General features: G+C 44.6%; 1 protein-coding gene across 1 annotated transcript in view; it reads right to left on the bottom strand.

Annotated features, from left to right (window-relative positions):
• RGS22 (regulator of G protein signaling 22) overlaps positions 1-12,152 on the bottom strand; it is a 102,490-nt gene that overhangs the window by 36,861 nt on the left and 53,477 nt on the right. Inside the window, exons 14-15 of the mRNA XM_029914247.1 lie at positions 10,746-10,871; positions 9,058-9,159 (exon numbers count right to left, since the gene is read on the bottom strand). Of these exons, the coding sequence (XP_029770107.1) occupies positions 9,058-9,159; positions 10,746-10,871 (228 nt within the window). The remainder of the gene's footprint in view (positions 1-9,057; positions 9,160-10,745; positions 10,872-12,152) is intronic.

The raw sequence follows: 12,152 nt of genomic DNA on the forward strand, positions 1-12,152 counted from the left end.
GTGCTTCGAGATCCCCGAGTGTCTGGGCCCAGTCTGCGCAGGGCCTGCTAAGGAGGATTGCAAAGGGGGCTTATGTCTGAACCCCCTGCTCTTCCTCCTCTGTTGATCTTGCCTCACTGATTGGGCAAAGTAGTGGCCAGTCTGTTGGGACCTGTAGTGCCCTCTGGATACTGCCAGGATATACAGACCCAGAGATTTCAAGGTCTCTTTAGAGTCCTTGAGGCCATGTAGTCTAGTGTCTGTTTGCTCCGAAAAGAGCGATGACCCTTCCAAAGGAGAGTTTGGTGCACCTCATGTGGAAACTCTGAGGACTGCAGCCACAAGCTCCTGCGCATGGTTACAGCTGCGGCCATTGATCTGGCCATGGAATCAGCAGCATCCAGAGCTACTTAAAGGGAGGCCCTTGCCACTGTCTTCCCTTCCTCAACTAAGGATGAGATCTCTTGTCTAGAGTCCTGGGGGAGCAATTCCTTAAATTTTAGCATGAACTCCCACATATTAAAATCATAGCAGCCTAGCAAGGCTTGCTGGTTCACTATGCAGAGCGGTAGGCCCCCCATGGAGTAGGCCTTCCAGCCAAACAGGTCCAATTTCTTTGAATCTTTCCCCTTGGATATGGATCCCACTTGACCTTGATGATCCCTTTCATTGGCAGCCGCCACAACCAGGGACCCCTGGGGGAGAGTGCGAGAATATCCTTTAGCTGATACTAAGTACTTGCATTCTGTGCACTTCACTGTAGGAGGGAAGGAGGCAGGAGTTTGCCACAGTGCCTTGACTGGGTCCATAATGGCCTCATTGAGTGGTAGAGCCACTCTAAAAGGGCTCACTGCTGACAAAATGTCTAAGAGAATACGTGTTGTCTCCTTAACCACCTCTCCTGTAAGTTTGAGGTTACCCTCTTTAACAAGTCCTGGCATTCCTTGTGGTCATCTTGCAGCGGAGACACTCCTGCTGCCACCACTGCCTCGTCTGGAGAGAAGGATGAGGAGGCTATAACCAGCCGAGGAGCCTCTGTCACTTCCTCAATCTCCACAGAGGCCTGCAGGACTTCCTCCTGAGGCTCGGTGTTGGGTTCTGTACCGGAGTCTGAGTGAGAGGGCTCTCGGTCCAGTACCAGGGGTGTCATACTTTCCGAGGCCACTGAGTATGATTGCCTTGAGAAGCTGCCCTGAGGAGGCATGTCCCATCGGTTCCTAAGCAGTCATTGCATAGCTGCCAGGTCCCTGGGGACTGGCGCCTAAGTGTTCGGTGGCACCCCTGTACTTGGGGCAACAATAAAAAAGGAATGGCCTGGAGAGCAGTGTGGGTGGCTGTATCAATGGAGGGAGTTAGGACCCCACTTCAGACTCTGACAACGAACTGCAGCGTGGAGAACAAGGCAATGCCATTCCCTTCAGTGCCAATGATCAGTGTCACAGCAAAGATCACGTGGAGGCTGCCAAAGGAAGTTTTCCCTTTAAGGGACGGACACGGTACTGGGCGAAGTCCGGGCAACAGCTCTCTGCTGCTCAGTGGCACCAGTGGCGCCGAGTCTTGAACCTCCAGGTTCAAGGGAACTGGGCTTGTTTAGTCTGCAGAAGAGAAGAATGCAGGGGGATTTGATAGCGGCCTTCAACTACCTGAAGGGAGGTTCCAAAGAGGATGGAGCTAGGCTGTTCTCAGTGGTGGCAGATGACAGAACAAGAAGCGATGGTCTCAGGTTGCAGTGGGGGAAGTCTAGGTTGGATATTAGGAAACACTGTTTCACTAGGAGGGTGGTGAAGCACTGGAATGGGTTACCTAGGGAGGTGGTGGAATCTCCATCCTTAGAGGTTTTTAAGGCCCGGCTTGACAAAGCCCTGGCTGAGATGATTTAGTTGGTGTTGGTCCTGCTTTGAGCAGGGGGTTGGACTAGATGACTTCCTGAGGTCTCTTCCAAACCTAATCTTCTATGATTCTATGACCCCCCCGCCCCCCATGTAATAACCTTGAGACCTCCTGAGGGGGTCACAACCCCTGCAGTAGGGGGAAGAACTCCTGCAGTAGTTGAGAACCCCTGCACTAGGGGGAAAAATTCCAGCAACTTTGCTCAGGGCACACATATCCTTACACTGGAATAGACATGTGCAAGCACTCCAAGAAGAACCAACACTTTGGGCCTAAACACTTGACAGTGGCTCTTTAAACTCTGCAAAAGCCAAGTCACCAAAGCACATGGAACCTTTGCAACTGTCATCCTTAGAATTTTTAATAACTAGCACCTTTAACAAACATGCAAGATTCCACCCATTTTCTACATAGATGTAGGCACCTAAAAAGCAAGATGGGTTTGTTTTTAGCACGGTCTATACATTGTTAGCCCAGATAAAGATTCCCATGTGTAGGGGTGAGACTAAGAAACTAACAAATCCATAGGTAAAGCTAAGCTGAAAAACTCAACCAAATTTATCAGATCAATGTACACCCCTGGCTAATTATAAAATAAACTGAAATTTTGCAGATACAGCACTAATTAGACTCACAGTGATGTCAAACCTTGGAAGTTACTTAAAACTAATAAAGTTACAATTACATCATATTTTAATCTGATCCAACACATTTCACATGTAAAAAAGCCAAGTTATAAAAAGAACAGTCCAGTCATATAAAGATGTGATATCTATAAAAATAACCATCTCATAAAGGGGTTAGACATTTTATTCAAGTCAAATTAGACAGCAATAGGACTAAGTTGGTCCACTCATAAAACCACATGTGGGAGCTCTGAATTAGCAAAGACCCCAGTGAATTAAATTTAACCTGGTCATTTAAATGGCTAACCCTACTGTAATGTGGCTTTTTAAAACACAAAACACATCTTTCTTTGATGGAACTGTTCTCTCTCTAAATAGAATTTTTTATATACAAAATGTTTTCATTCAAATGGCTTTCTGTTTGTTTTGGTTAGAAATTGGAAAAGTTGGAAAAACTAATCTATAATTACCTTGATAGACAATGTCATAAATTATTAACAGGCTTTGAACTCACTACCTTTGCAACATCAGGGCTTAATGCTGCAGCTGCTCCACATGTGGAACTGCTAGTGACACCACTTCCATTTCACATGTGGAGATGCTACAGAATGAGCTCCTACATAAAGGCAGACATTATATCCATTAGGCTATATATAGTTACTTCCATCTGCACACGGATCAGTCTGAGTCAGGTCAGCAAGCACTCAGAACCTGGATCCTGGGCCCCTGCTACAGGGTATGTCAGAGCCTGAATACCACTGTGACTTGGGTCCAAGCCCTGTCATTTTGCAATGTGGATGCACTTCAACTCGCAGAACTGAGTCAGAAGGTCTGCGTAGTGCAGTATGGATGCGTTAGCATGGCTGTGAGACCAGGGTCCAGCAATTGTAAACCCAGATTTACAATTCAGTGTGGACACTCAGGTTTACAGTGCAGCATAGACATATACCCTAAGGGCCAGATCCTCAGCTCCTCTAAACTGACGTAATTCTGTTGACTTCAAGGGAGATGCACAGATTTATGACATCTGAGGAGCTGGCCCACAACCTACCTTTCTATCAAGATTTTTATACTATGCCCATCATTGTAATATCTGAGCCCCCAAGTAGAAATATAGGGCCAGATTGTGACTAAGTGCTTGTGCTGATGCATGATGGGAGAGGTGACAAGGAACCTTCCACCACCTTGTGTTCCCGGCACAGGGGTCAGTCACAACTGCACAGCTTGCCCTGGCCTGAATGTAAGGAGTGAATGGGATATTACTGCAAATTTTGCTGGTCATCACAAACAAGTGGAGAAGTGGTGCCTATGGCTTTCTCCTTCTGAATTGTCGAATGGAGCCGTCAGTTTCAGAGGGAAGAACACATTACATGCTCTTAAAGCAGGGGTGGGCAAACTACGGCTCGCGGGCTGGATCCGGCCCCTCAGGGCTTTGGATCCGGCCCGTGGGATTGCCCCCCGTGGCGCCATGGGCCCCGCGCCACTCTCAGAAGCGGCCGGCACCACTTCCCTGTGGCCCCCGGGTGGGTGGGCAAATGGCTCCATGTGTTGCCCTTGCCTCCAGGCACCACTCCCTGCAGCTCCCATTGGCCGGGAACGGGGAACAGGCTCCAATGGGAGCTTCGGGGGAGGTACCTGGAGGCGCGGCAAGGACAGCGCACGTGGTGCCCTCCGCCCCCCATCCCCCAGGGGCTGCAGAGTTTCCTGGAGCAGCATGGGGCCAGGGCAGGCATGCAGGGAGCCTGCCCTGGCACCGGTACGCGCCGCTGCCACCCCGGAGCCACTTTAGGTAAGCGGCGCCAGGCCAGAGCCCGAACCCCGCCTGCACCCGCCCTCCAACTCCCTGCCCTAAGCCCCCTGCCTGCACCCCGCACCCCTCCTGCACCCCTACCCCCTGCCCAGAGCCCCCTCCTGCAGTCTGCACCCCTCCTGCACCCCTGTCCTGAGCTCCCTCCTGCACTCCCCACCCCTCCTGCACCCCAAACCCCTTCCCTGAGCCCCCTCATACACCCCGCACCCCTCCTCCGTCCCAATCCCTTGCCCTGAGCCCCTTCCTGCACAGCCAGGACCGGCTCCAGGCACCAGCGCAACGAGCAGGTGCTTGGGGCGGCCAATGGACAGGGGCGGCACATCTGGCTCTTTGGTGGCAATTTGGTGGCGGGTCCCTAGGTCCCTCTCGGAGGAAAGGACCTGCCGCCGAATTGCCACCGAAGAATGAAGCGGCGGGGTAGAGCTGCCGCCGAAGTGCCGTCGATCACAGCTTTTTATTTTTTTCCGCCGCTTTGGGTGGCAAAAACGCTGGAGCCGGCCCTGTGCACACCGCACCCCCTCCCACACCCTGCACTCCCTCCCGCACCCCAACCCCCTACCCTGGCCCTGCATACAATTTCCCCACCCAGATGTGGCCCTCGGTCCAAAAAGTTTGCCCACCCCTGTCTTAAAGGGTGTATCCAGGAGCGCTCCCAGGGTGGAAAACATTTTCGGCGCTCATCTCCATTCCTTGAGCAGCTGAGACCAAAAAAACGAGCTGCTCAGCAGTTTGGCTCCTCCTGGAAGCTGGTGTCCAGGGTGACTGCCCTGCTCAACTATCCTGGTGTATCAGTGGCCCTGCTTCCGCTCCATGCCAGAGAACTATAAGAAGTACTGTGCTTTCAGATTTTCACTGGGGCTGTGAAACTACTGAACGGCCCCTATGCGAGCCTGTGCACTAAGGAATTCATAGAGCATTATATTGTGTATTACAAGAAACTCAGTTTAAATTAATATATAATTTATATATATAATTTAAATATAGGGCTGTAAAATTCAAATAAAGACCTTTGTGCATGTAAAATCTCAGGCTCATCAGCCTTAATTTATTCAATGTTTTGCAACTTCAGTAAAACATACAAAGATTTTTCCTACCTTCCAGCTATATATTTTTCTATAAAAGTATTAAAGTTAGTGATGGGTCCAAACCAAAACTGTGATCTGGAGTCTGATCAGAGTTTGCATCTTGAAATTATTTATAATGGACCAAATGCAAATATACCAAACATCTGGGAAAATCAGATTATGATTCAGGTCTGGATTATGAACTCCCAAATTTGGGAATGTTCAGATCTGGGGTTTTGGTTAAGCTCATCCCTAAATGTAAAGATTTTCAGTATGTAATCTCAGAAAGCTTAGGTTTATGCAAAAACAAAAAAAATGCTTAGTATTGTTCCCCAACAAATCCATGATAATAATAACTCTTCATCTAAATTGGCTCTAGTATTAAAATATTATATTTCCAATAATTGTATTACATTTGTCTAACCCTAAATACTATTTTTCATAGCAGATTGCAACTTGTGTTTCTTTATTATTTTTCTTTTCCAATTCGTTTTACACTCCAGCATGTGTGTTCATAGTGAAATAACCCATACATTCCTGGATTATTACTGTCACTCATCTTTTTTCTAGTGCATCACATTTCATTCTCACTTGAGTTTCTTTTACTATACACACTGATATATTAAGGAAACACATGCCAGGGTATATCATAAAGCTTAGATAAAACACTGACCAGAAAAATACAATGATCAAAGAAAGTTTCTTCTTACTTCTAACTGTGTTATGTACAGAAAATTGTATGAAACACTCAATCTCTCTGAGTCGTAAATAGTAAAATATATGACAATGTGCTATTAGAAATCTGATTGACATTAGGAGTAGCGGAATAACTATCTCATTGTTTCAAAGGTGAGTGCAGAATTCGGGAAGGCATCTTTTCCAGAAGCAGGCCCTTTTGATTGGATACAGCTTGACTCTCATCTGTGTTCCAATGAAAACAAGAATAATTTGTGTGCAGCCTTAAAAGGCAAACTTGAGAATGATACCAAATGTTTCAGCACATGTGTTGATTTGTTATGTTTCATTTCAGCTGTGATGCTAATGGAACAGTTTCACATATTTCGTTCTGATGTATTTACTTTAATGGTCATGTGTATGTAGCTTTCTGTGATTGCCTAGTAACTCTGATTGTATGATGTTTTGCTGTCACCACCAGGCCGGGGCTGGAAATAAGATAAGACAAGACTAAAGGCTTGCTTTTCAGTCACGTAGCCTTTTACTCCAGGGCAAAGTAAGTATAAAACATGACCAAATCAGAATGGCAATATTTCATATCCACTTTGCATCGGTGCAAATTACTGCACCAGGTGCAACGCAATGGAGACTTGGGCCCAAAGGCTAAAATTTTCAAATGTAAATTTGGCTCCTAAATCCATATTAAGACACCTAAATAAAAATTGCCTGATTTTTCAAAGATCCTATGTACCTGCAGCTCCCTTTAATATATATGTGTTCTGCGGGTACTCAAGTCAGGCCACTTACATATTTAGATGCCTAAATATGAATTTAGATGTCAAACTTTAGGCACCCAGGTTGGACATTTTTGTTTTAAGGCTGAGACTGACACATACAATTTATAATGTGTCCTCCTGAATTTTAGGAAAAAGAGAAAAACTCAACATTGTGACTGCTTCAAGTGTTTGTTATCCCTGAGTTATTGTGGTGTTTCCCTTATTGCCCAGGAGCAAGAACGTTTAGATCAGGACACACAGAAGAATGAAGACACAGAACTGGAGGTGGAATTAAAGAAGCAGGCTGCAACTTTATTAACTTTTAACATGCTGCCCACACCCCACTCTCACCCCTTCAGAGTACCGGGCATTAATTGGCTCTAGTATGAGATTAACCAGCCTTAAGCATTAACATCCCAATGAGTGAGGGTTGACTCCTTTAGTCTAGCCCTCCCTAACTGAAGACAGGATTCAGTCTTGCTACTCTCCCACTCTGAAGGAGAGTGAGGGTACAGACAAAGGGCGTCTTATTCTTCATGCACTTTAAAACATCCCTATGCCCAACAGGCTATTGTGGCCCAGGACGAAGTCCCTCAGGCCTCTGTGGACATTGAGGGAGTGACTCAGACAGTTATAGCTTCCGCATCCTCCTCCCCAGACAAGGCCGTGGTGGTAGCAGGGGGACTCCACCACAGCACTCCTGGGTCCTAGGCTTTGGTTTAGCCCAGAAGCTGGCCTCTAAAGCCTCTCATGTGTACTGGACACAAGTATTGACAATAATTACTCTGTTTTATTACCCCTTACTAATTTCTATTGTTTGTTTTAATTGTGATCTCTTTTCCTTAATTTCCTACATTACCAGGCCTCTAGGATTCTGCAAGTACAGGAAAAAATTCTCCATAGCCTCCCAAAGCAAGCCCAGAAACCCAGCTGTGACAACTGCAAACAAAGGGTAGGAGTAGCCAACGCAGCACCTGTGGGTCTAAGATGGCTCCAAGAGGGCCATAAGCGATGGTGGAGGAGAGGGTCCCTGTCTCCAGTGAACCCACCAATGGGAGACCGAAGTAGGTTGAGACTCCCCAGCTCCCCATGCCCACACATGGACTCCACGTGTTTCTGGGCAGGTGTGAGAGCATGGAGTAGGAGGTGCCTCCTCCTCCTCCTCCCCCTGACAAGGATCCCAAGGAGTAGCCATCCCCCTGCCAGTTCAATCAATGCCCACAACCAGCCACTGACCCATGCACACTCAGTGCTATGGAAAAGCCATGGAGGGAGAGTTACAACTGCTCAGTACAGCAATAACTTAAAATGCAAATTACATTGAAATTTAAATTATCCTGGTTGAGTAAAATGCCATTCCTCTCTCTACAGACATATGCTTTATGGACATGGGAAGTGGTGCTCCCTAAGCGATACTTGGGTCTGCTCTCTTTGGAGCAACAGACACATATTTAAAGGCACAGGATAATTTAGAAAGGAAAAGGAGACCCAAGTTTCTCAAAATGGCAGTAAAAACTGCATGGCATACTTAAGATGGCTGTACCTTTCTCCCCCATCAGCATCGAACAGTCTTATACGACATGGGTCTGAGTTATCGACAGTACTGGTCAGTGGGAAAATAATTAACTTTTTCACTGCACCTGAACTTACAGTGTAAAGCCAGTGAAGAACTCTCACAGGTAAGCAATCTCATTAGCACTCTAAAAATCTATGAAGTAGCTTAACACCAAGAAGGGAGAGTAATTGTATAATCAGGAGTAATAATGGACTGAAATTAAGAAAAGAAAAAGCTATAAGACTGACAACTGGAAGATCCACTTCTATGACTAAAGTCAATATCCTAAGCTTAGGCTTCAGGATTTGAAATTCTAACCCTCATGAGAGAGGGTAACAACTGATTTACACATACACACACAAAAAGAATGATCAGCATTAACAGTAGCTATTTCCAAATAAGAGGTAACACTGGCAGTGAGTAGCAAAGGGGAGACTATGCAAACTGAATATTAATAGATAAAACTGGGAATGGAATTGATCCTAGGAAACAAACTATGCATGGCTAACATTTAAGTCAAGCAATTCCATGGTAACAATTTAAAGCTGGATTTATTGACCACAACCTCAAATTTCCTTTGCTTGGGGTTGGGGAGACTTGGAAACCCTTTCAGTTCTTCTGTCTTTTTTAAACAGTCTTACAACAAAGATATTACTGAAGGGAAAACACATTTATAACTTACTTGAGCTTGCTTGCATAGTTTAAAAGGCTGAAGGGTTTCTTGGTAGAAAAGTTGATGATAAGCCTGTAGGTCAAACCAAAAGTACGCACTGTTCTTCCACAGCTACAGATGGAAAAAGAATATAAGTTATTACTACCCAATTATCAGGGCTTTATAAAAGCTTGGGTTTCCAATCCAAGTAATTGTTTAGCTCCTTGGGGTCATCATAAATCAAGCTCAATTTAAGATGGTTTTAATCTTCTGTTGCATACTGGCAACAGGACAACATGTTTAATGGCATTGTCACTGCGATATTAGATCTTTTATTGTATCCTTTGCATATAATTGGCCATTAAAATTGTTAACGTTACAGTTAACATTTGAAGAGTAACCACATTTTGATGGCGTGAAGCCAGCACTTAAGAAATGTTGATAATGTACGTGCAGAACTTGTGCCATGGTGGGATAGCATTTTGCAGCAATAACCCAGACAATTAAATGTTTTATACTGGGCATATGTTATTGTGACTATATTACATTGTTATTATATTTGTTTCTAAGGTACCATATCTTGGCCTACGTTTCATTGAGTCAAACAAAAATATCAAACATCTTTCAGAAGAAGGAGCTAGCTCTTCCCCTTCTCCCCCGACCTCTCTGTTCTAGCCCTTCACTTATGGGGGTTGGGTCTTGGTGAGTATCCCAAAAGCACATCTGGGGCTAGCTGCTTTATGAGATTGACAGTTAAAGGAATATCTTCCAAAGAGGGGAGTTTTGCTCCATAGCCTGTTGGTTACAAGACTTGTTTCAGTCAGAGGTCAGGCTGAACATAAGTTCCACAGCAGAAGACACTTGATACAAATGGCTTGATTTTTGGAAGGGAGTGATCACCACAGATCCCATTTACTTCTGTGGGATTTATGGATGCTCATCCTCTTTGAAAAATCATGCCAATTTTGTGTAGGTGGCTAAATGTAAATTTAGGATTCTAACTTAAGGCACCCAGGTTTAAAAAATTGTGGTTGTTGTCTCCTGGAGAGCCAAAAGCAGAAGAAAGCATTTGTGGCCACTTCTGCTGCATTCTAGACATCTGTGAGAAATCTATAACCCTGCCAATGGATGGAATGACCACGGCCTACATCCTCATCTTTTTCAAATCCTTCCTAAAGATTCACTGCTTCTACAAAGCCCACAGGCTGACTAGCTCCAACCCATTCTCCCTCTACATGCTGCAGCAAGTAGTGGCTTTGCAGACAGCAGAGAAGAAATATAATTATGTTTCCCAGAAGTTCATGGAGCTTCAGTGAACACTAAAGAACTTTATGCAAATGCTGGGGGATACTTCTGGACATTACTGACACCACAGGGAAGGAGGCGGAAGACTCGCATGTGAAAGAGATTATATTCTAGTAGATATTCTTCTTTTTCCCCTTTTTAAAATTTTTCTGCAGGCCAGGATCTCATATTGTTTTTCTGCCAGATGGAAAAGGCAGTTATTCACAATGAATAGTCCCTTTCATCCCTGATGGAACACTCAGACTTCATATAGGTTTGGGATAGTCAGGTTAAGGCCCATCTTTAGTTTCAAAATATGCATGAACACCACCCCTTTCTTTCTCCAGTTATTTTTTCAGCCTGGCTGCCCTTTGTAGCTTTGTGTTCAGTCAGTTGTGGAATAAATTATCACAGGGTAAGAAAATACCTCATACCTCATTCCCTGACTTCTCACAGAAGCGTGTGAAGAAGTAGCCTGCTCTGTTCTCCACATAAAGAGACTGCAGCATGCATTCCATTTTAGAACCCCCTAGGACAACACTTTCTGTAGGACTTTTACCCTAGGTTAACAGAACAGCAAGAAATAAAGGCGATTAATTTTTCTTAGATATCAGTGAGTTGAAATGGGGTGTCACGCAGACTGTTCAGCTGACATCTTCACTCCAGTCAACCAGATTTTACATTATATTATACATACAATTGGTGCATAGAGGTCATCTAGTCCATCCCCCTGTGTTGAGGCAGGACCCACAAAACCTAGGCCATCACTGATTGGTGTTTGTCTAACAAGTTCTTAAAAACCTCCAATGAGGGGGGTCCACAACCTTCCTTGGTACTTAAATATCCTTAAAGTTAAAACGTATTTCCTAATATCTGAACTAATTCTCCCTTGCTGCAGATTAAGCTGATTACTTCTTGTTCTTCCTTCAAGGATGTGGAGAACAATTGATCATCCTCTTTATAACAGCCCTTAATAGATTTGAAGTCTTATCGGATCCCCCTCCATGTTCTTTTCTCAAGACTAAACATGCCCAGTTTTTAAAATTTTTCCTCATAGGTCAGGTTTTCTAAATCTTTTATCATTTTTATTGCTCTCGTCTGAACTCTCTTCCCAGTTTGTCTCATCTTTCTTAAAGCATAGTACCCAAAACTGGACACAATACTCCAGTTGAGGCCTCAGTGCCAAGTAGAGTGGGACAGTTACCTCCTCTGTCTTACATACAACACTCCTGTTAATACATCCCGGAATGATATTAGCTTTTTTTTTTTTTTTTTTGCAACTGCATCACAGTTTTGACTTATTCAGTTTGTGAGCTACTACAACCCCCATCTCGTTTTTCAGCAGTACTATCATCTAGCTAGTTATTCCCCATTTTGTAGTTGTGCATTTGATTTTTCTTTCCTAAATGTAGCACTGTGCACTTGTCTTTATTGAATTTCATTGTGTTGATTTCAGACCAATTCATCAAGGTTGTTTTAAATTCTAATCCTATCCTCCAAACTGCTTGCAACCCCTCCCAATTTAGTGTCATCCACAAATTTTATAAGCATATTCTCCACTCCATTATCCAAGTAATTAATGAAAATGTTGAAGCATTCCAGACTGAGGACAGACCCCCCCCCCCCCCCCCCCCCGTGGGTCCCATTTGCTCCATTTGACAGCAAACCATTGATAACAACTTTCAGTACAGTCTTTCAACAAGTTGTGCATCCACCTTATAGTAATTTCATCTAGACAGCATTTCCCTAGTTTCTTTATGAAAATGTCATGTGGGATTGTGTCAAAAGCCTTACTAAAAATTAAGGAAAATCACTTGCTTCCCCCTATCCACTAGGCAGGC

Source organism: Terrapene carolina, unplaced genomic scaffold, assembly GCF_002925995.2.
Source record: "Terrapene carolina triunguis isolate 2854851 unplaced genomic scaffold, T_m_triunguis-2.0 Scaffold58, whole genome shotgun sequence".
In the NCBI taxonomy this organism is placed as follows: Eukaryota; Metazoa; Chordata; order Testudines; family Emydidae; genus Terrapene; species Terrapene triunguis.